General features: G+C 37.3%; 4 protein-coding genes across 6 annotated transcripts in view; 3 read left to right on the top strand and 1 right to left on the bottom strand.

Annotated features, from left to right (window-relative positions):
- Nucleotides 1–9,654, top strand: part of evi5l (ecotropic viral integration site 5 like) — a 72,014-nt gene extending 62,360 nt beyond the window's left edge. For both annotated transcript variants that reach the window (XM_063009406.1, XM_063009405.1), the window contains one exon: nt 9,545–9,654. In XM_063009406.1, the coding sequence (XP_062865476.1) occupies nt 9,545–9,578 (34 nt within the window). In that variant the 3' untranslated portion in view covers nt 9,579–9,654. The remainder of the gene's footprint in view (nt 1–9,544) is intronic.
- Nucleotides 9,655–9,931: 277 nt separating this feature from the next.
- On the top strand, nt 9,932–11,207 carry LOC134328311 (zinc finger protein Gfi-1b-like). Its single transcript, XM_063009407.1, has 4 exons — nt 9,932–10,134; nt 10,222–10,332; nt 10,587–10,752; nt 10,952–11,207. Exons 1-4 carry the CDS (start codon nt 9,973–9,975, stop codon nt 11,047–11,049), a joined length of 537 nt encoding a protein of 178 aa, XP_062865477.1. The 5' UTR covers nt 9,932–9,972; the 3' UTR covers nt 11,050–11,207.
- LOC134329560 (uncharacterized) lies at nt 11,171–20,305 on the bottom strand. The gene is made up of 17 exons (XM_063010845.1): nt 20,221–20,305; nt 19,973–20,091; nt 19,472–19,640; nt 18,962–19,065; nt 17,696–18,761; nt 17,438–17,562; nt 16,190–16,628; nt 15,517–15,656; nt 15,160–15,250; nt 14,787–14,909; nt 14,533–14,705; nt 13,832–13,929; nt 13,623–13,750; nt 12,766–12,946; nt 12,484–12,643; nt 11,987–12,056; nt 11,171–11,297 (listed from the first exon to the last, which is right to left on the bottom strand). Exons 1-17 carry the CDS (start codon nt 20,303–20,305, stop codon nt 11,227–11,229), a joined length of 3,342 nt encoding a protein of 1,113 aa, XP_062866915.1. The 3' UTR covers nt 11,171–11,226.
- Nucleotides 20,306–23,144: 2,839 nt separating this feature from the next.
- On the top strand, nt 23,145–26,499 carry emp1 (epithelial membrane protein 1). 2 transcript variants are annotated; one of them, XM_063009683.1, is made up of 5 exons: nt 23,145–23,232; nt 24,168–24,274; nt 24,602–24,710; nt 24,874–25,014; nt 26,008–26,499. In XM_063009683.1, exons 2-5 carry the CDS (start codon nt 24,197–24,199, stop codon nt 26,166–26,168), a joined length of 489 nt encoding a protein of 162 aa, XP_062865753.1. In that variant the 5' UTR covers nt 23,145–23,232; nt 24,168–24,196; the 3' UTR covers nt 26,169–26,499. The 2 variants fall into 2 exon arrangements, with proteins under 2 accessions (XP_062865753.1, XP_062865754.1); XM_063009684.1 differs by lacking the exon at nt 23,145–23,232 and adding an exon at nt 23,317–23,346.
- The last annotated feature ends 702 nt before the right edge of the window (nt 26,500–27,201 follow it).

Below are 27,201 nucleotides of genomic sequence, written 5' to 3'. Positions count from 1 at the left end.
TGGTATCTCCAATTCACCTCACTTGCATGTCTTTGGACTGTGGGAGGAAACCAGAGCTCCCAGAGCGGACCCACACAGACATGGGCAGAACATGCAAACTCCACACAGAAAGGACCTGGACCTTCTTGCTGTGAGGCAACATAGCTACCCACTGAGCCACTGTGCCGCCCAGAGGAGAAATAACGGTCTTAGATCAGCAATGATGAACTAAACTGGCCCAGGTGCAAGGACATTTTAAAACCATAGAAATCATTGACAGAATTGTGTTTCCAATTATATGGCAGTTTTTTTAAGCATGTCAGTGCTAACATACACAAAGTGACACGTTTGGTGTGGACAAACTTGGCTGGCCTATACTAAGCCCTCAACTTTTCACCATATACGTTAGGTAGAATGGCATCTGTGAGCAGAGTAAAGCAAAAATCCTGCAGTTGCAGAACAGTGATGTTATTAAAGCAATAAAAGGGACTAACATCATCTTTACTACCCATGGTTTTGGAATAAAGAGTTAAACAAGCAAATATTTTATCCCACAGTGTGTCTGTAAATGATTGAATTAGTTTATAATAGATTACACAGATCAAACAGCTGATTTTTTCAACTTTGGTTAGAGTTCTGTGTGACAGCTAACGGTGGGTCAGCGGAAGTGACATGTCTGTGGTTGCTCATTGCTTAGCTCAAGCGTTTCCTCACCAAGTTTCAGTTTAGTTTGTGTGCTGCAGCGCTCTGATTTATTACTAATCACTCACACAGTCGGAGAGGATACACAACCCCTTTAACCTGCTCTAACCAATTGTACATAGTTATTTATTTATTAAATATATATTCATATAAATATAACTAATCTTTGACCATGTACTGCAACCAGTTCGGATAATTCTTATATATTTACATTTGGGGAACAATATAATAGTGAATGTGAAACCAGCAGGTAAGTGCAAATAAGTCATTTCAGTAAATAAGTACTAGAAATAGTAAGGGAATTAAATTGTAACAATGCTTTTGGTGCTATAAATTGTAAAACACTCGTTTTACTTCAATTTAACCATCTAACAACACAAAAACACATTTAATCAGCACAGATTTGCATAAAGCAAACTGTTTATGCATTGTTTTTAAAAATAAGAAAATTAATTTCATGTTTGTGTTTGTCATTTAAATGCTTAATGTACAGTGGGCTCATAAATTTAATTATTTGAAAAGATATGCAAGCAATTGACAAAAAATACTTAATATATTTTGCTCTTTGACTTATATCGTTATATTATTAAATGCAACTTGGTGACCATAAAAAGTGTTTAGAACTGTTCAAAATGTATTTATTTCAAAAGAAGTTCAAGCTGGTTTTAGTACCCAGTTTGAAATGTCAGTTAGATAGATTTTGAAGTTTATTAAATTGGCCTACACTTTCATATTAGCGGTAAACTGAGGAGCAACTCTAATAATAATGATTAGGTAAAGAATTTGCAAAGCAGTTCCAACTTATGTTTTTTTTACAATAGATAACCTCACATAATGCCTTTTATTTTAGGTATATTCTCTACTGGTGCAGATTTTTTGGGCTCTTTTGGTCAAATATCTCATTGTTAATTGACATTTGTATCAATTGTTTACTTACTTTCAATCATAAATTCTATATCATTGGTCAGGGTTGGCCAATTGTGTGATTTTGATTGTGGCATCTGAAAACATGTAACCACTTATCTGCATAAATTATGACATCTGACATTCAACAAAAAAAATACATAATGCATGTGCTTTGTTTTGTTTGATTTGTCTTTATTGTTCTGTACAGACACACTGCTGTCAATCAAAAGCAAGAGTTAAGGCAAGAACAGAGTTGAGTGTGAGGATTTTATTTTCTTAGGAGACAAAACACTGACTCCTTTATCATCTGTCCCACAGGTAAACAAAACCAAAACTTTTAAACCATTTTAATATGTGATGGATATCAATTATAATACAGATTTGATGTGGTCGAGGATGAGCAATAACAGATGTAACAACAAAGAGCAACTGCTGTATTGAACATCTTGTGCTTTTCAAAGAAAACACAATTTATTACACACCGATTTTAATTATTTTCTCTAGTACTGCGTTTTAACCAATTTGATGAGAACCCTACGGGCCAAAAGGACTTGAGAGAAAAATATGCAACATATTTTTTTAATTAATATATTCTTTCCTTATTTAGTACAAATAAATAAGATTTATGAATATAAATATGAACACCAATATAACAGGATTTGTGTCTACAAATTATGCAAAACCCTTAATGTGCACTTAAACCACTGGTTCTACTTTAACACTGTGCAACCCTTAAGTTCCTGCCTAAATTAATAATTAATAAAATAAATATAAGGCATGAAGTCAAGAATTTTACAGTTTTCCATCACAGATTAAGTGTTACTTCTCACAGTTGTTCAACAAAAAAAAAAATCTGAAAAATGAAGACACTCTTCTTTATTTCTTTTGTATATTATTTTCAATGTTCATATTTTATATTACTATATGGTGGTGAAAATAAATTTAATCAAATGTATCTGGGCCTTTCGCAAAAATTGTTTAATGTTTTTTAAAATGTCTTCTTACAATCTTTCTAAAGTGGCCCACTTTAAAAGGTCGAAAATTAGCCGATCTGTTTACAGCCTCCCATTTCGATGTACTTAGTTGAGCATGATATGCAGATACGCCGCACCATATTTGTGAATTTACATTCACTGTAATACTTATACAGAAACAAAAGAGTTAAAAGCTAATTAAAATTATAGCATTCATGTACATTTAAAAAAACACACAACACACTTTTACTGCATTATATATAATTTAAAGGTTTAATACTTACTGTTTTTAAAAAGGAAGAACGCATCTTTCGTGTAATGTTAAAGACTAGTGGAGAGGTGTTGATTGACACAGGTTTCTATTGGTTGTATACCATAAGCATACCAGATGAGGTCAAAAGTTTACATACACTTACAGGCATAGTCATGCCATGCCAGTTTGTGGATTTTTTTTAAGTGACTGATACACATACTTGTTAACTTACATATTTGATGTTTTTGATTTTGAGTAATTTAAGAAGTTTGCTTTCTGATCATTCATGCTGTGCAAAGTTTTACTATTTTACCATGTCCAATACATTTTACTATGTAACCTAGCATGGTCTTCTATAAATTCTTGTTAGTAATTAGGGTAATTTTTAAGAACTCTGTACATGAAATTTTTTTTTTTTTATGTCAGACTGTCACTTGATGACACTGCTAAGCAACTTCTGCTTCCAAGATCATCTTTACAAGTAACTGTCTGCAAGTAGAAATTACATGGAACAGTAGTCTTTTGCCAAGATCAGAATGACAACAGATCTTTACCTTATGAGAGGAAATCTGTCAAGTGGGTCAGATTTCAAAAAACAAACCTGCCATAATTAGAAGCTGCTGAAACACACGTGTAACGGTCCACACTCAAGAAAGCTTTACATTGTCTGTCTAATAAGCAACAGCAACATTTAATATATGGCAACTGAAATATGGATTAATTGCCAGATTACCAGAATTACCACAATTATGGAGGATATATTTTGAGGCATTTAACCCTACAAGAGTGTACCCCATGTCAAGCATGGTGCTGGATGAGTTATGCATTGGAGCAGGATTGTTGCCAATGGAATTGGTGCACTTCGAAAACTGGATGAAATTCTTGAAAAATCACCACACACATTTGGCCAAAATCACAAGCTCACCCACCTCAATGTCATTCCTTTTTGCAAGTTACATCTTTTCAGCCACACAAATGAAGACTTATTTAGATTTAAGTCTAAAATTGATGGCAAATCAAAAACATAAACATTTTAATAAGATTTAACATGTTGCATGTACTCTACGCTGAATAGCTATGAACTGAAACTGAATTGCCGACTCTTATTTTACAAAATAAACAAATACATATATTTAGGAACAGATTCGAGAAAATTAAGCTCTACAACAATGTTGCAGGACACGGCTTTTCTTTCATGAAACCATAATTTGTCAGCCTTCCTGCAGGTGTAGGCCCAATAAATATCCCAATAGTAATTTCAGAAAATAACTTACCTGAAATTAATTTAACAATGATTTATCTGTACTTCAATGACCTCCCCAGTTACCAGATTTCAATCTAATAAAGCAATTTAAGAGAACAGGAGATTTGTAGCATATAAGTAAAACTGCCAAATATGCAGTAGTTGTGTTATAATAGATAAAACAGGGCCAAACAGGTCAAAGAAATGTTTAACTGCTTAACACCAGGAACTGGATGGTGGTCCTATGAATGAGGACACTGTATGTGTATTCAGTGTTGACTACGCCAGTAAAACACACCCACAAGAAACAAGTGAGAACTGGTGAAATTAGTTTAATCTGATATAGTTTGATGCTCCAATCATTTGATGGCAGTTCTAATTATAAGTTAGTTTCATGTCAGCAGATTTAATGAGTAACTGTGGCTTGATTTCTTTCTACCTAACAAGTTAAAACTGTGGTGAAGGTCCAGTGCAGCATATTTTGATGACTCATTTACAGCAATACAGTGGTTATCAGTCCCACTAACTACACTTTTGTGTTTTCTCACTTCTAGCACAGCAGAATCAACTCACGAAAGCCTAACCAATTCGTTCTGTGTGGCAGAGCAGGGGGAAATGTGCACTTTGTAAAACTGTCAGCACTGATAATCACGGGTGTAACTCAATAGGCTCTATCTATCTATCTATCTATCTATCTATCTATCTATCTATCTATCTATCTATCTATCTATCTATCTATCTATCTATCTATCTATCTATCTATCTATCTATCTGTACTGTATGTATGTATGTATGTATGTACAGTGTATCACAAAAATGAGTACACCCCTCACATTTCTGCAGATATTTAAGTATATCTTTTCATGGGACAACACTGACAAAATGACACTTTGACACAATGAAAAGTAGTCTGTGTGCAGCTTATATAACAGTGTAAATTTATTCTTCCCTCAAAATAACTCAATATACAGCCATTAATGTCTAAACCACCGGCAACAAAAGTGAGTACACCCCTTAGTGAAAGTTCCTGAAGTGTCAATATTTTGTGTGGCCATCATTATTTCCCAGAACTGCCTTAACTCTCCTGGGCATGGAGTTTACCAGAGCTTCACAGGTTGCCACTGGAATGCTTTTCCACTCCTCCATGACGACATCACGGAGCTGGCGGATATTCGAGACTTTGTGCTCCTCCACCTTCCGCTTGAGGATGCCCCAAAGATGTTCTATTGGGTTTAGGTCTAGAGACATGCTTGGCCAGTCCATCACCTTTACCCTCAGCCTCTTCAATAAAGCAGTGGTCGTCTTAGAGGTGTGTTTGGGGTCATTATCATGCTGGAACACTGCCCTGCGACCCAGTTTCCGGAGGGAGGGGATCATGCTCTGCTTCAGTATTTCACAGTACATATTGGAGTTCATGTGTCCCTCAATGAAATGTAACTCCCCAACACCTGCTGCACTCATGCAGCCCCAGACCATGGCATTCCCACCACCATGCTTGACTGTAGGCATGACACACTTATCTTTGTACTCCTCACCTGATTGCCGCCACACATGCTTGAGACCATCTGAACCAAACAAATTAATCTTGGTCTCATCAGACCATAGGACATGGTTCCAGTAATCCATGTCCTTTGTTGACATGTCTTCAGCAAACTGTTTGCGGGCTTTCTTGTGTAGAGACTTCAGAAGAGGCTTCCTTCTGGGGTGACAGCCATGCAGACCAATTTGATGTAGTGTGCGGCGTATGGTCTGAGCACTGACAGGCTGACCCCCCACCTTTTCAATCTCTGCAGCAATGCTGACAGCACTCCTGCGCCTATCTTTCAAAGACAGCAGTTGGATGTGACGCTGAGCACGTGCACTCAGCTTCTTTGGACGACCAACGCGAGGTCTGTTCTGAGTGGACCCTGCTCTTTTAAAACGCTGGATGATCTTGGCCACTGTGCTGCAGCTCAGTTTCAGGGTGTTGGCAATCTTCTTGTAGCCTTGGCCATCTTCATGTAGCGCAACAATTCGTCTTTTAAGATCCTCAGAGAGTTCTTTGCCATGAGGTGCCATGTTGGAACTTTCAGTGACCAGTATGAGAGAGTGTGAGAGCTGTACTACTAAATTGAACACACCTGCTCCCTATGCACACCTGAGACCTAGTAACACTAACAAATCACATGACATTTTGGAGGGAAAATGACAAGCAGTGCTCAATTTGGACATTTAGGGGTGTAGTCTCTTAGGGGTGAAGTCTCTTAGGGGTGTACTCACTTTTGTTGCCGGTGGTTTAGACATTAATGGCTGTATATTGAGTTATTTTGAGGGAAGAATAAATTTACACTGTTATATAAGCTGCACACAGACTACTTTTCATTGTGTCAAAGTGTCATTTTGTCAGTGTTGTCCCATGAAAAGATATACTTAAATATCTGCAGAAATGTGAGGGGTGTACTCACTTTTGTGATACACTGTATGTATGTATGTATATATGTATGCTAGTGTCTTCACTTAGACAACTTTAATAGAAAAACTGGGTGGGACTTGCTTTGTAATAAGAACAGCTTCAATTCTTTGTTGCATGAATTCCAAAGGACTTTGGAAACATTTCTTTGAGATTTTGGCCATTCACGTAATTGCTGCACAGTCCTGCTGCATCTTGTTTTATCACAACTCAAAGATACTGGATTCAGGTCTGCTAACTAATGAGGTCATTAAAGTACACTGAACTCATTGTGATGCTTGTGAAGCAAATTTAAAATGACTTGTACTGTGACATCATGCCTGAAAAAGTCATCATAAGCTTGTAACTTGTGGATTAACATGGTCAGGACCAATTGACAGGCTGTGGCATTCCTAAAATTCCAGAGTGGCCTTAAAAATCCTGATATGTGCAAAGAAAACATTTATCCAAACAATTAAGAACACAAGCCTGAATTGTGGACATTAGAAATCTAAGGATTAGTAGTGTTTACACCAATTTCTTTTCAATATCTTCACATATAATATTGTGTTGGTCCCCCTTTTGCTGCCAAAACAGCCCAGCAACTGTGATGCACTGTGCATTCTGACACCTTTCTATCAGAACCAGCATTAACTTCTTCAGCAATTTGAGCTACAGTAGCTCGTCTTTTGTATCAGACAACACGGGCCAGCCTTCGCTCCCCACGTGCATCAGTGAGCCTTGGCCGCCCATGACCCTGTCGCTGGTTTACCACTGTTCCTTCCTTGGACCACTTTTGATAGATACTGACCACTGCAGACCGGGAACACCCCACAAGAGCTGCAGGTTTGAAAATGCTCTGACCCAGTCGTCTAGCCATCACAATTTGGCCTTTGTCAGACTCACTCAAATCGTTACACACATTTTTCCTGCTTCTAACACATGAACTTTGAGGATAAAATGTTCACTTGCTGCCTAATATATCCAACCCACTAACAGGTGCCGTGAAGAAGAGATAATCAGTGTTATTCACTTCATCTGTCAGTGGTCATAATGTTATGTCTCGTCTGTGTATTTATCATTTGCACAACGCTGTGTAAACAGATCAGATCAATTCCAGATCAGCAGCTTTTATATGTTATTATTTAATGTAAAATTAAAGCTAATGACCAATGTCTGTATAAAGGCTGGCTGATTACATGAGTTTGTGTACAGGTGATTGTATATTGCATACAATTCTTGCACCACAGCTGGGCACTACACACTAACAGCAGCATGTTTTGTTAACGTGGGCGAGGTTATAAAGTGAAATAAGTACTGCCACCTAGTGGAAAAGGTATTAGCTTTTCGTTTAGCTTTTAGCAATAAATAGATGTACTGATACACAGAACAATTGGGATTAAACTTTAAGTTTAGCCACTCATTTCTAACAAATGTATAAAATGAGTTCTATAAATCAGAAGCTTCCTGTGCCAGCACAATTATGAACAAAAACCATTTGACGAGTTTAATGTGAATCATTGCCTGACCTCATGAATGCTATTTTCTACTGAATCAAATAAACTTCAGGAACTTATGGAAAGCCTTCCCGAAAGAGTGGAAGTTTTGTCATGTCACCATTAAAATGAATGGTTAGGCAATTTAGAAATGCCTCAATGTATTACTGCCATCTATATTTGCCAGAAAACTTAAGTAACTGCAGGTTTTTTTTTTTTTTAAAGAGCAAGCAAAGTTGTACCTGCTACATACAGCTTGTGTAATCTGGTTCTGCTCTTCAAACGATTGATCTTTTAAATTACTTGTAGCTTCAGCCTGGATTGTAAATTAGCAGTAGATAAAGAGTGGGATGTTGCTATGTTAGCAGTGTTTATTTTATAAGGATTTTAATGTCATGTTTTTACACTTTTGGTTACATTCATGACAGGAACGGTTATATCAAACACAGTCATGGACAATTTAGTATCTCCAATTTACCTCACTGGCATGTCTGTGGACTGTGGGAGGAAACCGGAGCACCCGGAGTAAACCCACGCAGACACGGGGAGAACATGCAAACTCCACACAGAAAGGACCCGGATCGCCCCACCTGGGGATCTAACCCAGGACCTTCTTGCTGCGAGTTGACGGTGCTGCTACCCACTGAGCCACCATGCCCCAGCCCCCATGTTAGCAGTGATTTATGGTATTAAAAGAAGTAATAGCAAGTGCTTCCTGCATTCCAACCATCATACAACTCCCATGTATAGTAAAATTAGTACAATAATAAGTACTTAATATTTTAAGAACACCACGTTCAATTTGCAAATAAAAGACAAAAAAGCTATCTGTCTGGCAAATAAGCTTGTATTGTTCCATTGTAGAAATGACACTGTTATATTCTCAGCAAGTGCTTTAATAGCCAGATCACATAGCCATCTTCCAGCTAAATTAATTTGTGATTATTAAGCTAAAAACCTAGGTAAACAACTAGATCACATTGAATATATTCTTTTTAACAGTAGCCAAACATCAAAATAAACCAACAACTTGATGTATAAAAGATTACATCTAACAACCAGTAAAACTATGTTTGTTAAATCTCAAGTATCATTCGATAAGAACTTAAATATAGAATGTAATTTACTCTGAATAAAGAACCATTAAGCTAAACTGTCCTGCTCCAAATTGGTGTTTATACTAGAGTCTTAGTTTTGAATAAAAAAATGTGGTGTCTTGACTGACATAAAAAGCCTTTTTGTATATATTCAAAGACATCTAATTTAAGAGAAAGAAACAAAACCACATTTTTAGGTTTATTAGGATCTTAAGGTTTTATATTCCGGTTACATTTATGACAGAACAGGTTACACATGATCCATCAGTTCAAGTTTAATATCAAACACAATCACAGGCAATTTAGTATCTGCAGTTCTTTGACTATGGGGGATCCTAGGGGAAACTCCGAGATTAAAGTGTTTTTACGTTTAGGTTGTCTTAAAGTAAAAACAAATGTGCTTTTTTTCCAGTTAAGCATAATTCTACCTTATACATTGATCTTTTATTTAATTTTCACCCTACAGTTATTGTACACCATGCCTCGTTCATTTCTGGTGAAGAAGCGTCGGAGGGGAGGATCTCGATCTTCTCTCCATGTGGACTATACGTGTTTGGGTATTACACACTACACAGACACCTTTACATCTGCTAGAAGCCAAGAAAAAACACACCCAAGTGGGGAGACTTTATCCTCACAAGACATTAAGACAAATGATGACTCTCTAAGCACCTGGACAACAGGTAAGACCATTATGGACTTTGGCTTTACTGATTACAGTTACGTTCTCAAACACTAGTTCTGAACAACAAAGCTTTTATATATTAAATAAACTAATTAGCATTGCATGTTTAATGTTACGTATTCCCTTAAATGTATGTTGTACCCAAACAATGACAATATAATTATTTCACTATTGGTAAAAGTGCTTTATCTTTTTCAGTCCCAGGAATTATGGGTTTTAATGACTGTCCTTCACCGGGCACATGGCATCACCTTCATTCCAACACAGAGGACAAAATGGGCATGGGTATTGTGTTACAACCCAGCAGCAAAGACAAAGACTTTTCCCAGTGTTTCAACTCGGGCATGAAACACTGCCCCTTATGTGGCAAGGTAAATAATTTTAAATGAACAACATTCAATTTCTATCTGCTCTGTGAACTTCAGCTGATACTGACATCAATTTCCTCTGGTTTACAGACCTTTTCTCTTTCTGAATTGGAGACACACGTGTACAAGTCTCATGAGGGTCACAAACTGCCTGTGGTCTGTTTAAACCCCAGTGAGCCTGAGAGACCACACAGAACAAAGGTGACTATAAGACTGATCGAAAAATTTCTCAGATGTATTTATTTATTGGCATCCCTACAAAAACAAAAAGCACAATATGCAAATGGTACCAGGCCAAGAACTGTAATCAAATTTAATAACTAGATACAGTATGGGTCAATTAGCAGTGAAAACAGCCTCTAAATGTGGAATCAAATTTCAAACCGGTGCATAAATTATATGGTTAATAAATAATAAATGCCAAGTACACCCTTAACAGTGTTCATACATTTCAGGAGAGGACATTCGAGTGTAAAGTGTGTGGGAAATTGTTTAAACGCTCATCCACTCTCTCAACACATCTGCTAATCCACTCAAACACGCGTCCCTACCCCTGCCAGTACTGCGGCAAGAGATTTCATCAGAAATCTGACATGAAGAAACACACCTTTATTCACACTGGTAAGAACACACCACACAACACGATTCAAGCTCAATGTCAAAAAAATATAAAGTTATAAAGTAAAATTTTAAAGCTGCCTATGTGCGTCACAACTACATTGTACACACATTGCACAACGTAAATATATATATTTAAAAGTGTAAACAAAAATGTATAAATGTGCTCAGTGTTTGATGTGGATGTTGATTTGAATTTTAGGAGAGAAGCCACATGTGTGCACAGTGTGTGGAAAAGCCTTCAGCCAGAGTTCAAACCTCATCACACACAGCAGGAAGCACTACAGACCCTTCAGCTAAACTCACACATGTACAGCTTGGTTCTGGATTCACCCCCCTTCCCTCATCTGTATATATTTTCAACTTTCGGACCAATAAATCTGTGCATGTTTTATCTAATAACTCAAATCAGAACACGAAGTATTTTTGAAGGTTTATTTTAGTAAATAGTACCAGAATTTAGTTATTTTGTACACTTTACATGTCAGATGTGTTTATGAAGACTCCTGCATCATCATCGGACTTCGCTGGTGGGAAATCATCAATTCCTTAAATCCAATAAAAAAAACAAAAACAAACAAACACATGCTTTCATGGGTTAAAAACACCACTAAAATGTCATTTGAAATTATTAGGAAAATGCATAAATAATACATTTTAGTATGCTTTTTCATTTTTTTATGTCCTTAAATATTAGGGGCCAGGATCATTACATCAGCAGTCTTATATACACTAGCAATTGACAATAGATAGAACAGAAATTTGTTAATAAAAATGCATACAAGTATAAATAAATAAAACAAGCATTGTCTCAGGAACAAGATCACATTTTGTGGAATTAGAGCAGAAATTTAGATAATTTAATAAGGTACAGGCGTCCACTTTGTACTTCAGAGTACGTCAGTGTTTTAGAATCAATGGTTACTGTGGTAAATATAAATAGGTGCTCTACCCTAATGTGTTTGCTTTTACAGCAAGAGTTTTGCAATAACCTTTCAACCTCCTTAGAGACCCAGTCATCTTATAAAAGTTTTTATTAATACTAAATGTGATTGGCCAAGCAGTGATTAGTAGTAAGGATAAGCAGAAACAATGCAACTCTGACCTGTATTTGCTAAAAGTTGAAACAAATCTAATTACAGAATAATTCAAATAAATCACATTTTCACCAAAACATATACATCATTAAATATTCTGATTTGTAATTAAGGCTTTAAGGTACAAACTTTTTACTTACGGTCAAAACAGCCCTCTACACATGGTCCTTCAGAGGGCAAACACACCTCGGTGGCACACATAAAATAGATCTAGGAAAGAAAAGCGATAGTCAAATGAAACCCTACTTTATACTACATTAGCATATTTCATTCATTTTTTTTTTTAGCTTGGCTGTAGTGGAGTGTGTCAGTTTAGAATATAAAAACACACCAAAAGCATGCAGGGCAATTTTAGAAAATTGTCTCCTTCTCTTTGAAGAACTGGACTGCACAAAGCCATGACCTCTAGCTCAACCAATACCATACAGCACAACATTAAAAGGTTGCTTGAACCCTTGTCCCGTCTAGCAGCAAAATGTGGTGGGGGGTGTCAAGTTCATATTATTGTCCCAGGATTTGAATGATGTTTGGGCGTAGACTAAAAGCATATATTTTATTTGTTGTACACATATACTAAAAAGGCACAATTCCCTTCAAATCACTCTAGTCTGTTTAGTGTAAGTGAATAAGAAATTACCTCTTCCTCCTCCTCTTCCTCGCCAGGATTCTCATCTATCTTGCCACTTTGCAGGAACTGGAACGTGTTGACAGTAAATCGTCTCACGTGATTCGCCATATCTTCTGGCGGAACTTGAGGAGGCTCATGGGTAGAGATTAAATCAAAGGGATTTGGACACCTACAAAGAGAAAAGCGGGGTAGAAAGTATGCATATCAAATACAATTACCAAACTGAAAAGCACATGCTTATTGTAACTACTGGCATTAACAAGTATAAACGATCTTATCTGAAAATCATACCCATCATATATGAGGACCCATGCAGACTGGGCTGAACGGGGGTAAGCCACACAATAATGCACCAGTAACACTGCACTGGGGTCAGGAGGGTTCAGCAAACGCACCTCCAGGTAAAGAGGTTTCCCCAGCAGCTTGCGCAGGGGCCGGTGGTATTGTGGGTAGTAGCTACTGTACTGCTGGTCTAAAATAATAAATAAAGTCATTTAATAGACAGCGATTTTTTTGAACTTTTAAAAATCTTTATACAAGAAACTAAAAAATGTTAGCAGGCTGAACACTTGAGGTTGATTCAACATATAGATGTTCCGAATAGACTATATTTGGAATTAATGGCACTTTCTGTAAATTGGTGGCTTTGTTGTTAAGAAACAAGGGTTCAGGGTAAAATTTATATTTTACATTTTTGGCAAATTCATACTAACCAGGCTTGATTTAGGCAGAATGGCACACATAATAGATTTGGTAAACTGGTTGGTTGAGTATTCAAAGGGACTTTTTCACTAGGGTGATTGGATGGGTGTTAAATAACTGAACATTAAATCAGGTGGGTCACAGAGAAAAAAAATAATAATTAAATAAACTTGTATGTGAACGCCCCCTTGTGGAGGCTTTATGTTACATCTTGTAAACCATAGTGGGACCAGATTGTACAGAGCAGCGAGTAAGATGCATTGTTTGTGTAGCCTGGGGGAAAAAAAGAGTCTGAAAAACCCTGCCTTAAATAAATGTAAAAGCAACACATTATGAAATTATTCAGTGTGACTGAGTTTTACTTGGTGCATTTAGTGCCTTTTACTGGCTTAACAATGGTACTTCTGCGATGTGGAAAAGTAATGGTCTCCATGTGCGACACTCACCTTTAGCAATCCTGAGCTGAACTCCAAACACGCCCTGGGCCTGGATGGACGGGCCGAGAGAGGGACTTTTCACCAGGTAACCCACACTGGCCACAGAGCCAGGCAGATACCGACACTCAACCAACAACCTAAAAGAGAGAGCTGATCAGTAACCAAAGATTAAGCAAGTCAAATCATTTTTAAAAGAGGAAACTGTTATGAGCAAGTACCTAAAAGGAGAATCTCTGGTTATAGTTCCGTAGTTTAGACTTAGGGACTGAAGCTTGTTCAAAATCTCCAGCATGTAAATCACAGTCTTACCCACTTCCTAAAAAGACAGAAGAACATCAAAATACTCACATTTTTAACCTGGCCAAAACTCCTAAAATGAAGAGTTGCTTATGTTTGCATAAGGTGAGTAATTTTTGAAATCTTTGCACTGGAAACAGATTAGAATCACTGCATTTAAATTCTGTGGTCCCTTCAACAACTAGAATCATTTAATAATAAAGTATTTGAAGAAGCCTTTAGAAATATGCAACATAACTGCCAGGTATGTGGCAATGACCCTTTTTTCTTTCACTTCAGTGAGTCCTTCATCTGCTGGCAGTGAATCAATATGATCGCAAAATGAAGACTCTTATAATTCATAAAGATCGAATATAAAGACCACTATAATTTTAAAGTACAATGAACAGGGGGATTTTTGACAGGGGTACCACAAGTCTCGTCATCTTTTATGGTTTAGCACATGGTGACTATTTCAGAGACCATTTCTTGTGTTTCTTAGACTTTGTGAACCTGCCATAAGGCAATGACCACACAACTCAGGCACTGTTTTGGCATTTAACTCCAGAGGATAATTTGTTCTATATTTGCCTTCAGGTTTGTTGTTATTTGTGACGCCTATTCAAAATACCCAGGTACCTACATATTTATGAGCACCACAACCATCCAGTGGAATTTTAAAGAGAGCCAAGCCCTTCACCACCCTCTGAGGAGTACATGAAGTGTTGCCAGCAGCCACCAACAGTGTAGGCAAAAGGGGTGGGTCCATAAGAGTCGCCGGTATGGAAAAGACAAAATGGCGATCGGACGTGCATTCTGCAGGGAACAGACAAACCATGTTAACAAGTACAGAGAATCTCCAAGCTACCATTACTGCTGGTGAAAAAAAAACCTTACCATCCATGGGGTAGTAGCAGGTAGAAGTAACTGGACTAAAACAGCAGCCCAGCTCTCTGCACTCTGTAGCTCCAACAGAACTGGGTCCACAGGGTAACCGCTGCTCAATTGGCAGACTGCATTCTGTAGACAGGGAAGCAGTCAAGCCAACTACGTTTTAGATTTTTAAACTTTAAAAGCAAAGATGCTAAAATAGCCACTTCCTGTTTTTGGTTTTCTGACTGTACTTTAAGTCAACTGAATACAAGTATAAAACAATTATGGTCTGTAAAACATGTTAAGTTACATTTAATCAATGTATTTTGAGAAGATCTCTGCTTTCACATGGCTTAACTTTAGCTTACAGAAATGACTATTGCTTTAGTTTTCATACCATGACTTGAGGGAACTTGGCACGACAATAAGGCCTCAAATGTACGACCATCTGCTGACTGGTATGTCAGAACGATCTGGTACTGTCCATCCTTGGAAGAACAAAAATATGCATTATACTAAATTTAATTTACCAATACAATAAAATGCATAGCCCATTAAGAGTCCACATATCTAAGCAGGTACATGTAATCATCCTATCCCTTGAGAGGAAAAACCCCTAATTAAATATTTGTAGTCATTAAAAAGAGAGTAAAAAAGGACTGACTTTTTGTGTTGACCAGGCACAGTTACATTGCAGATGTACAGCCATTAGTGATATCTTTTCTCATAAAAAGTTTAAACTACAAACACAGACCTGATTATCCATATGACAGGATTTATAAGGCAGATGGATGATGATGCGTCCATGTTGGTTCTTATTTATTATGTATCCACAATGATTCGGGGCTTCCTCGAGCAGCACTGCTTTTATGTTATTCTTGGCACCAAGAGGAGCTTAAAAAAATGAAATAAAGAAAACTTCAAATGTATCAACAATAAATCAATTGTGTCTCTTATTTTTTACAATGATGTTGATAAAGCTGTTATTGAACACAGTGCATTGATGGTATACTTTACAACAGTTTGCCTTCTATGCGTATGTGTCATGTGTCTTACCTTATCAGCAGTAAACAGATCAGTGTGTCTGTCCATTATTTGACAAAATTACAAATTGTCACATGAAAATGTACATTTGTTTAAGCAACATGTTGATAAGTGACTCAATTACAGCACATCCACACTGATACTGTTACCAAATAACACAGGACTCAGGAGTTCAGATAACACATAACACAGTTCACGTCTCAATGGGTCAAAGTTTTGGTTGCATATTAGGTGGGTGGCACTTATGTTTTGGCTTATCAGTGTAAATAAAAAAAAGCATGCATTCAACCAGGTTTAATAGGCAAGATACCTTAGAAGTGTTCTTTGAAGCAGATAAACACCAGATAATTTAAATAAATAAATCAATCAATCAAGGTACTCACTTTGAACTGTCAAGTCTGAGATTGGTCCAGGAGGTAACATAACGCTCATTTCCTGAGTGTGGCACTGGACTTGAGGTTTATGGCCATCGGAAGAAAGAGGGAGAGAAATAGTTGGCTTTGTCTCTTTGGTTAGATCTAAAGTCATGACTGTGGGTTTGAAGGGGACAAGTGGTTGCTGCTGCTGAAAAGGCGGTTTCTTTGATCTTGAATTGCTGGGCTGGTACATTGGTTTTTGATCATTAGAAAGTGAGCCACTGGGCCCTGATTGTTGAGAAGGAGATGTGGGTTTGAGCACCATACTGGTTGACTCAATACAAGGTGCAGGTGACATAGTTGTTGTAGAAGGTGGTGGCGAGTAGGGGCACTGAAGTTGTAAAACATGATGTCGCTGAAGAGAAAGATTCCAAAACTTCAAAATAAGAGCAATTCGCAAGGAGGACTGCAGGGGGTAGAAAGAAAAAAGAAATTAATTTAGACTTAAGAGAGGACTGTATACACACTATGGATATAAAAACAATATAAATATAGCTGGAATCCTATTCAGAATAATTACTGGTGCTGTAACAAGATTGGCAGAGTGCAGTTTAGAAAAAATATATCTTGTTACAGTCAATTAAAAAGTTCCTATTACAGTATCTACATCATAACAGTGGAATGTAATAGACTGCCAATACCTTACCAAATTTTCTACATATTTGGACAGTTAAAAAAGAGATGATAAAAAAAAACTACAAACTGTTAATATGATTGCAAATACTGGCCAATCCTACCTGGCACCTGATGGGGCAGGGGGTTATAGGAAAGTGAAAGATACCAGAGTCCTTTGCTACAAAAAAGCTTGTTTGGGTCAGAGACCATTCATGAAAATTAAGTCTAATCAGCATAATTAAAGTAAAAGTACAGTTTTAGAACTTGATGAGTTTAGGCAGTTGATGAGAGCATGCACTCAAGCTAATATAAACAAAAACCCAATCATCCATGATTTCACACTGTTCCAAAGAACATCTTCTGATGTCCCAAAATGCTTGGCTTTCTCGGTCTTCAAATGCTCTGAGGTTTTGGTCAGGTGACTGATGAGGTCCATGACAAAGACTTAAGATCAAGGAATGCCAAATGAATTCTGCCACACATGTACACGCAAGTTTTTAATGCTGTAATAAAATCTTAATTCTAAAATCTTAACGCTTTAATTAATGTGCACACAGCTAGTTGGGGTATGGTGTTATTAATGGGGTTGTTATGACATACCACAACATGCGAGTGGCAGGCAGGAATAGGGGAGGAGAACACTGCACCCTTGCCTTCACGCTGTACTGAGTACCCACAGCTTGCTGGAGTAGAGGTCACTAGCACCCAAACATTCTTCTTCAAATCTATAAACAAAGGCAGATATAGACAGAGAAATAACCACACCTGCATTCAAATATGTCTACTCTGCATCCAAGCATCTACTCCACTCTTGTAGTGCCATCCTGATTCTATGATAAGAAACAAGAAGCGTCTTACCTTTGACTTTAATAGATTCCATTTTTGCTGAAGGCAACTCTACTACTAAATGATCCTCTGTGCAGGTGAGGGATGGTGACATCTTGGAAGAAGCATTTGGGAACACTGGAAATCTAGATGGAAGTTGATGCACAAGAGGTAGTTGAGGCACTTGTGTCGTTTGAGGCACCTGAGTGGGCTGAGCAGCATTCGGCACCAGAGGAAATTGAGGCCCCTGAGGCACCAAAGGAAGTTGAGGAGCTTGAGGCCACCAAGGTATGTGAGCAGGTTGCACATTAGGGGGTAGCCTGGCAGGAAGAGGCCACTGAACAGTTTGTTGCTTTGGAGTTTGTGCCACTGCTGACATTTTTTCACTTGTGGATTTGGGATAATGCTGTGAAATTGGTGGCATGTGTTTGTGATGGTAGTAAGGAGCATAATATGGGTACATGTATGGATTTATTGGATAATTAAAATAAGGGGGGTACATCATAGGCATCATTGGTTCGTAATGCCCAACTGGAGACTGAAAGGGCGGGACAGGTTGGGAAACTAGAGGTGGCTGAGCAGACTGGGAAACTGAAGCTGGCTGAACAGGCTGAGAATCCTGAGCAGGCTGAACAGGTTGAAGATCCTGAGCAGGCCTAACAGACCAAGGATCCTGAGCAGGCCTTACAGGTTGAGGATCCTGAGCAGGCTTAACAAACTGAGGATCCTGAGCAGGCTTAACAAACTGAGGATCCTGAACAGGCTTAACAGATTGAGGATCCTGAACAGGCTTAACAGATTGAGGATCCTGAGCAGGTTTGGGAACTTGAGTCTGTTGAACATTCTGAGGCACTTGAACAGACTGAGGTACCTGAGTCTGTTTAATATGATCAGATTGTTGAACAGACTGGGGAACCTGAGCAATTTTACTATGAGTAACATCTAAAGGTAAAATCTGAGAGGAATGTGGATGGATTGGTTGAGAAAATGAAGAATGATGATGATACTGCATTGGTAAAGAAGGAAGAAGTTCCATTGACTGACAGGAGAGTGTGTACTCGTTCCAATCCAGGAGGACATTAAAGGTACGATTCCCATTCTAACAAACACAAAATTAAAGAATTAATCATTAATTATTTACATGTTTTTCCAAATCACTACATTATTCCAATTCCCTTTTTAAGCAACAAATCCCAGTTTCTTGTTTTTATTGCATTTTACAAAATGCTACTGAAAATTGGGAGTCGTTTAATGTAATACTTGCTTAATTTACAACAAATATGAATTTCAAAAACTCACCTTGGCACACGAAGCTGTAAAAGGGATGAAGAGGATCAGTTCAGGTGGCAAATTTACAAGAAATGCACATGTATTGGACTCCAGAGGCACCCACTCCTCATTTGCTGTGGTAGAGGAAATCAGATCAGAAGTGTATCAAAATGTATTTTTAAAAATCTGCAAATTAAAATAGTTCATGACAGACCAAATCATAACATAAAAACTCTTCCAGCTTAGGCGGATCCAAATCTGGTGGTGCATTCATCCATCCTGGGTGCACACACTACTAGTTTATCCACCCCCGCACAAAAATGGACTACACCATAGAAACTGTCGACCTAGATAATAATACAATTATTTTGGATTGTTTTAAGCTCTGATTTTTGTCTATATACTTCTTTATACTTCAAATCTACAGAAATAAACCAATCATAAACCAGTTTAATTAGATATTTTCTGATCGTGAAGTGTGAACTCACGTTGTGTTGGCTACAGTTTTAGCTTTTACACCTTTGGACACACAGAAATTACCTTTGATGTAAAACTTCTCAGTGTTTCTCGTTGGTCCACTTATCTTTATGGCCATGCCAAATTGAGAGCAGAAGCCAGATGGATTGGACCGAGCAGAACCAGGAGTCATAGGGCATGAAACCTTTACAGGTCTTCCCCACCACAACAACGGCAAAACATAACTTCCATTCTAAAAGAACCAGTGGAAAAACACTTAAACATTTAGTAGTATACTTGTGGTTTCTGGCATAAAAAAACACAGTGATGTGATGGTTTAGTTACATTATATAATTTTTTTTGTTCTGTTGAAACTGTGTACAATCTTACAACACAAATGTATCTTGATAGAACTCATTTAGAAAGTCATTTCATAGTTTCCAACTAAAACTAACTTTTTCCAACAAAAAAAGCATTTAAGGAATCGAGCCAATTTACTAGAAATACATTTTTTTTTACAAATTTCCAAAGAAATCAATCAATTTCTTCAAAAAGCAAATAGACAAGAATAAGCAATAGCGTTACCTGTTTTACAATGTAGCATCCATCATATGGAGCCATCAGGACCAGCTCTCTCCACGTTGCCTTCACAATATAGCCACAGTATGAAGGCAGCTGAAGCACAGACACAGGGGTTGCACCCTCTAAAATTAAATCAAGTCACACATGATTCAGGAACTTAGAACCACACCAAAGCAGCTAAGCATCAATTTCACCATGAATAAATAGACTAATGAGGAAAAAGAATGAATTGAAATGACAGGCCAACCAACCTCTGTCCACAAGAAGGTGAGGGTAGCTCCTTCCTTTGGCTTTTAGAATCATGGCAGCTCCAGAACAATGCACCAAAGGTCTCATATCTAACCATTCATCAGTAACTTGAGAGGAAGGAAAATAGATTTGTCCACTGACCTCCTGCTGCTTGGATCCTACAAAGAAAGTACTTTCATTGTTGTAGAACATTTTGCAGCAACAAATTTACAATTGCTCTATACAATACACTGATTTTAGTATTACACTAGGTGTAAGAATAGTAACGTGAAGGTCGGTGATACATGTTAAATATCCTCTACTACCAGGCAGAGGTACAACACATGTTGTTGGTCGCATCATTAAAAGTTTGAACATGTTATTTAAAAACCTATTTTAACAAGTAGTTTAAATCCAGCATAGTGCTCTGACCAAGCACAATGCCAGTCAAATGAATCATACAAAAGACTTTATTGACTTTAAAATAGCTATTTTGTAGGGTATTCTCACATTTCCAGCATATGAGACTTGAACATACTCCTTTTTTTTACTCCTTTTTGAATACAGCAATGGCAACCACAGTTCCAACTTTTGTTAAACACTAAACTCCATACATCACAGTACCTGAAGAGTCGGATTGAAGAATCGATACTGGAGAGTAAGGTTGAAAGAATGATACTGGAGAGTCGGATTGAAGAGTCGGTTCTGATGAATCGGATTGAATTCCTTGTTCTACGTCCAATGCCACATTTTTTAAATGATCAAAATACTGATTTCCTGGTGGATCTAAATCTGATACAGAACTGTAAGCTTGTGAAGAAGACAAGTTCGTGTTAAATTTCAGGTTTTCAGGTGTCTTACTTTTACTGGATTCATGAGAGGACAAAACAAGTCGAGATTCTGTAGATAGCGAGTGTTCAGCTCCTTCCGTTTGTGTTTCGCTTATCTGATAGAAAACTTTATTTTTTGCTTTGTGGCTTCTCAAATTAGTTATTTTCTCTGCACTCCAGTTCCCATTCATGACAGACGTAACAGCTGGAAAACTGGAAAATAGAGCTGCTGTTAAAAGTAAAAACGCTTTTAATCTTAATTTCAGTCGCTTCGACATCGCCTGTGTTTTCACTCAAGTACACGCAAGCGCAAACCGTCTTTAGCACGGTCAATTAAAGAAACCGCGCAGGCGCAGTTACTACACCTACATCTGCACTAACCAATCAGCAGTGTTAATTAAAGTTAAGGTAATATCGCACTTACGCGCTTTTACCACTGGATGTCGCTGCAACGAACGTTAATACGTATAGGCGTGTAGACGATACAGACAGGTAGGCAGACAGGCAGGAGATTTATTTATTAACTTTATTATAACTTTTTTTTTATTGAGGGATAATGTTCTGTCGCAGCAGCATACTAGGCAGAATAATTTGTTTATCTATTCAGTCATTGTCTTTTTCCCACTGCTTTATCCTGGTTATGGTAGCACTTATTACACACAAGGCAGGAAACACCCTGGACAGGTCGCCAGTCCATCACAGGTCAGACACACATGCAACACATGAAAATTTTAGTAGCTCCAACTGGCCTGACCACATGTCTTAGATCTTGTGGAAGAAAACCAAAACCAAAACATACCATATGCTGTATAAATGCACCTTATTTACTTACTTACTTTATTTGTATTAGTTTCTCTTCTTTTGCTTGTTAAACTACTGGAGACCAATAATTTTATTTCGGGATAAATAAAGTATCTATCTATCTATCTATCTATCTATCTATCTATCTATCTATCTATCTATCTATCTATCTATCTATCTATCTATCTATCTATCTATCTATCTATCTATCTATCTATCTATCTATCTATCTATCTATCTATCTTGAATCTAAAGCATGTACACCTTATTATACTTAATGTGGTACTGATTAAATGATTACCTAACCTAAATCTTATTTAACAATAAAATATTTAAGAAAACACTATTTGCAACAAGATCAGCTGGGTGCAATAATGATGCTACTGGCACCTCAAAAGTAAAGTGGAAAATAGTTCTGAGTAAGAAAAAAAGGGTTTTATTTTGGCTTTAGGTCAGGTTTTATTCTGGCCTCATCAGGTTGCTTATATCCCTAAAATTACGAAGATGTCAGTTTATAAGAACAAGGTCAAGCAGCAGACTTTGGGGAATGTAAAGCTAATGACCAACAGAGTGCAAAAATGGCTCTCTACTGCCTGGGATGACCGCCACCTTATTCTAATGTTACTCAACAATTGTAAGATGACATATAGTGACCACAACAATAATAGCAACAGCAGCTGGGGTAAAGTGCACAGCAAGGACTATTTGAAACACACAGGGCTGAAGTTGTACAAAGCTAGAAAAAGGCCCATCAATGAGAAACAAAGAAGAATCAGGCTTAGGTTAACTGTAACACACAAGGATTTGACTGTAAAGAACTGGAGTATGGTCTTCTCTGATTAGTCCAGTTTTCAACTTGGCCCAGGTCATCTAATGGTTAGATGGAGACCTAGAGAGGCCTATAAGTCACTGGGTTGGTTTCCCAGACAGGGATTAAGGCTAGTCCAGGACTACATTTTGCTTTAAATGGAGAATCTCCATTCAAAATGCTGTGTAGTCTAGGACTAGGCTTAAACCCTGTCTGTGAAACCAACCCACTGTGTCTAGCACCCACTGTGAAATTTAGTGGAATGCTTATGCAGTATTTTTCTTAGCAAATGTATTAACATCGTAAGTAAAACACAATGTCCCGCCTATCAAGTGTAAACTTGCACTAGGAATGAAAGAATAGTGTATAACAATTTAGCAAGCACACACCGTTGATCAGGGCAGTGCGCGGTTTGGGACGCAGCCGGAGTTTTTGATTGGGTGGGGTTAGTACTGCAGCAAACCGGACGGGCGGGCGGGAGGGAGGAGGGAGGGAGTGAGGGAACAGCCGAGGTGTGAGGATGCGACTCTGCTTAAGATGTTGGACCACCAAACAATAAAAACAAGAAATACATTCAGTGGCAAAAACTGATACAGGTAACATTCTGATAACACAGTCGCGTCGCATTTTGTGTTTTAAATGGACTGATGTGTCATGCAGAGCCATTCAAACTCGGAATAACCGAGATGACAGAGCAGAAATGATATCAGGTGATGTAATGACATTGCAACTTAATTCATGATATCGTGCATTCAGAACTGAACTGCATGCAATAACTTTACATTGCATTTAAGAAATGTAGGATATAGGATTAACCTCATTAAAAAATAATACGTGATTCTGATGAATCTGCGTTTTTAGAAAAAGAAACAGTACAGTTATTATACATCGTCCTGTACAATAATGTTCAAACAATGTTTAATACTATTCATACTATTCAGTTATCTATCTATCTATCTATCTATCTATCTATCTATCTATCTATCTATCTATCTATCTATCTATCTATCTGTCTATCTGTCTGTCTAACAGCTGGATGTCTGTCCCACCTATATATATATATATATATAGGACAGACATCCAGCTGTTAAACACAGTGTATTTCTGTAAGCAGAGCATGCTACAAACAAACCATATTGTGTGAAAGGTGGTCACCATACATGTACAAATGCACCAAATGGCATTGTACAAAAAAGCATTTTGGGCTGTTAATAAAACGTATTTGTTTATTTAAACACTGTACTCTTTCACAAACATGTTTTAGGTTTTGCTTTTAGCTTTGCAGTAAATTGGGATCTACTGTACATTCTGTGCTACATACATTTATTTTTGTGTGAGATATTTAACATTAAACATTAATACACATAGAAGACGATGACTGCAATTATTATTTTATTCCTATAGCTTCAAAGTATTTGAACTTTTTTCAAATGTAATTAACATTTTTAGGGTGGGTAGTTTTAGTTTCTGTCATCAATAACCTTTTTCTGAACTCCTCACTGACTGCAAATTTTTTTTTTTTTTATTGTAGGTTAAAATCCCAAGACATTTTCTGAGAGTATGTTGAAAGCTTTGATTGGAATCTGCACCCTTCACCTTACAACCATCTTTTTACTTTTTTGGGCTACTATTGATGATGTAAGTGGTACTTTGTATTATAATAAATATATTATAATGACAAGTACATTTTCTGTAATAATAATATGTATGTAATTAAAATATAGTATATTATTAGACCACTAAGAATGTTTTGGACATAATTTATGTTTTTCAAGTTAAACCATTACTTTGCTGGCTTGCTATTTAAATGTCATTATATATTTACTTTTGTTTACTTTGTAATACATTATTTGCACTGTATTTCCTACCACTAGCCTGTGTAGGTTTTGTAAGCTTTGGTTTTCCAAAAACAAATTAGGCTTAAAATGTCAATAGTTAAATAGGGGAACTTTGCTTTGTTTCCAGGCCTGGTGGTTTACCAGAACCCAGTACACAGACCTATGGGGGAGATGGGTGATGGAGAATGATGATGATGTCTGGATATACGTGGACATTCCAACTTCCTACCGAAAAGGTGAGCCACAGACAAGCAACAGTCAATAACACAACGAAACGTTAGGTAAACAAACTTTAGGTTTTTGTTAGTCTATTGACCATAAGTCCCGAGTAAGTAAACAGTTTACCGATTTAGGGCTAATGAAGCCTTTGTTAATAAAGTTTCTACATTCTTCCTGTAGATTATCTGCAAGCCGTGCAGGCATTTGTCGTGCTGGCCTGCCTCTTTGCAGTCGTCTCCCTGTGTGTCTTCCTTTTTCAACTCTTTACACTAGGGAAAGGAAAGAGGTTCACAATTTCTGGTATCCTGCAGCTCACCTCATGTGAGTATTCATTTGTTCAAAATAACTGAACCCCACATGAAAGAAGCCTCATCTTGATGTGACAGTCACATAAAAACTGTTTGACCTTTACAAAGCTGGAATTTCAGGCAGGACTGTCCTTTTTCCAGCATGACTGTGCCTCATTGCACAAAGCAAAGTCCAACAAGACATAGCCTAATGTGTTTGATGTGAAAAAACTTTAGTGACCTGTACAGAGCCACTGATCACATTTCTGATCTCAGAAATGGGCACAAATTCATAAAAACACAACAAACATCTGGTGGTTGTCTGATTCTATGCTCATAGCTTTAGAATCAAGTGTCTTAAAACATTTTATCCTGAAAATGGCATTGCTGTTCTTGACCAGGACAAATCCTTACTATCATATCAATCAAAGCAAGCATGGTCAGTTTCTATGCTGAATTTCTGGTGCACTGTTTTGGGATGTGCTCTGATTTTTACACACATTCACCAGTGTGAATGCTGGGTAGGACACGAAAATGTAATACACATTCAGAAGGTGGCAATCTGTATGGGTAACATGTTGTCACTGAGCTCTCCAGTCAGTACAACCCATTCTGGAATTTACTTTGTTCACCAGGCTTCTGTATTATGGTGGCACTTTCTATTGGCAATAACAACATTGGAAAATAGTTGATTGAAAAATCAAGTCAATGGGATATGGGTAGCAAAGGTTCCTAAGATTTAAAATAAAATATATACTTTAAAATCATACAAATTATGTCAAGAGTCATATAGACCATTTACAGTTTGATTTTAAGACAGTATGAAAAAACAGGTAGTCAATTCACTGAATAATATGCATTTAATTAGGCTCTGATTTTCACACACATTCACCAGTGTGACTGCTGGGTAGGACACAAAAATGTAATACACTGGCATGTCAAAAAGGTGGCAATCTGTATGGGTAGCATGTTGTCACTGGGCTCTCCAGTCAGTACGATCCATTCTGAAATTTACTTTGTTCACCAGGCTTCTGTATTATGGTGGCACTTGTGATCTACACGGACCACTTCCATAGAGACGAGGAAGATGGCTGGTACGGCTGGTCATACATCATGGCCTGGTTCAGCTGGATACTTACTCTCATCAATGGTGTCATCTATGTCATCCTGCGCAAGAGGGTGGAATAAACCCCAGAGAACACCAATACGATTACAGGAATGTGGAATCTGAAAATGCTAACATTGCTCATAACCAATGAAAGCTAGATAATGCTATTTAGCAACTGAGGACAAGCCATCAGGTTTAATTTACCATCAGGACCTTCTAAAAACCCATTTAGTTTCACTATTTCTGCACATTGACACCAGTTTGTCGTCGGTCTCATTAGAATTTTAAACTAGCTTGTTTCTTGTAAAATATTATATCCGAACAGACTTATTCTAGGACAACCTGAACTCAAACATTCATTGTAAGACTATGATTAGAACTAGATCAAATCATAGAAGATACGCTTAACACTAAACATTTTCATGCTTTTACTAGAACATTATGCAGGGCTTTGTAAATTTGTTTCTGATCACTGAGTTGCCAAATATTATTCAGCAAACTGTTTGGATCACAGTTTGCGGCTCCCCAGTTGCTCACTAAAAAACGTTTGTATGGAAAAAACGAAGTTGGGTGATACATTTTCATCCTAGAAAAGGTGGCTGGCTTGTCATGTTGGTAGATGTCATTCATTAGGGGAGACCACGCAAGTGGGTGGGAATTGGCAATGACAACATTGGGAAATAATTGATTGAAAAAGTGAATCAAGTCAATGGGATACGGATAACAAAGATTCCTAAGATTTCAAATAAAAGATAAATGTTAAAATCATACAAATTATGCCAAGAATCATATAGACCATTTAGTTTGATTTTAACAACATGGAAAAAACAGGTTATCAATTCACTGAATAACATGAACATTTGTGTGAAATGCCATTTAGCATTGTTAATGATGTAGTCCAATGCTTGCCATGTTTCATTTATCATTGCTAATAGGAGAGCAAGAGGGAAGCCACCATATATTACATAGGTTATGCAAAAGAAGTTGTAAAGAATATCTGATATGTATAGAAAGTGTATACAGATGAGTGTAAATATACAAATTCTAAATATAAAGATGAACATTATAAGAATATAGTTTTGAATAACAATTTAAAAAAAAATTCCTACAGCA

The sequence above is a fragment of the Trichomycterus rosablanca genome, chromosome 15, assembly GCF_030014385.1.
Source record: "Trichomycterus rosablanca isolate fTriRos1 chromosome 15, fTriRos1.hap1, whole genome shotgun sequence".
NCBI lineage: Eukaryota > Metazoa > Chordata > Actinopteri > Siluriformes > Trichomycteridae > Trichomycterus > Trichomycterus rosablanca.
The sequence above is the reverse complement of the archived record's forward strand: the minus strand, read 5'-3'. Positions and strand labels throughout refer to the sequence as shown.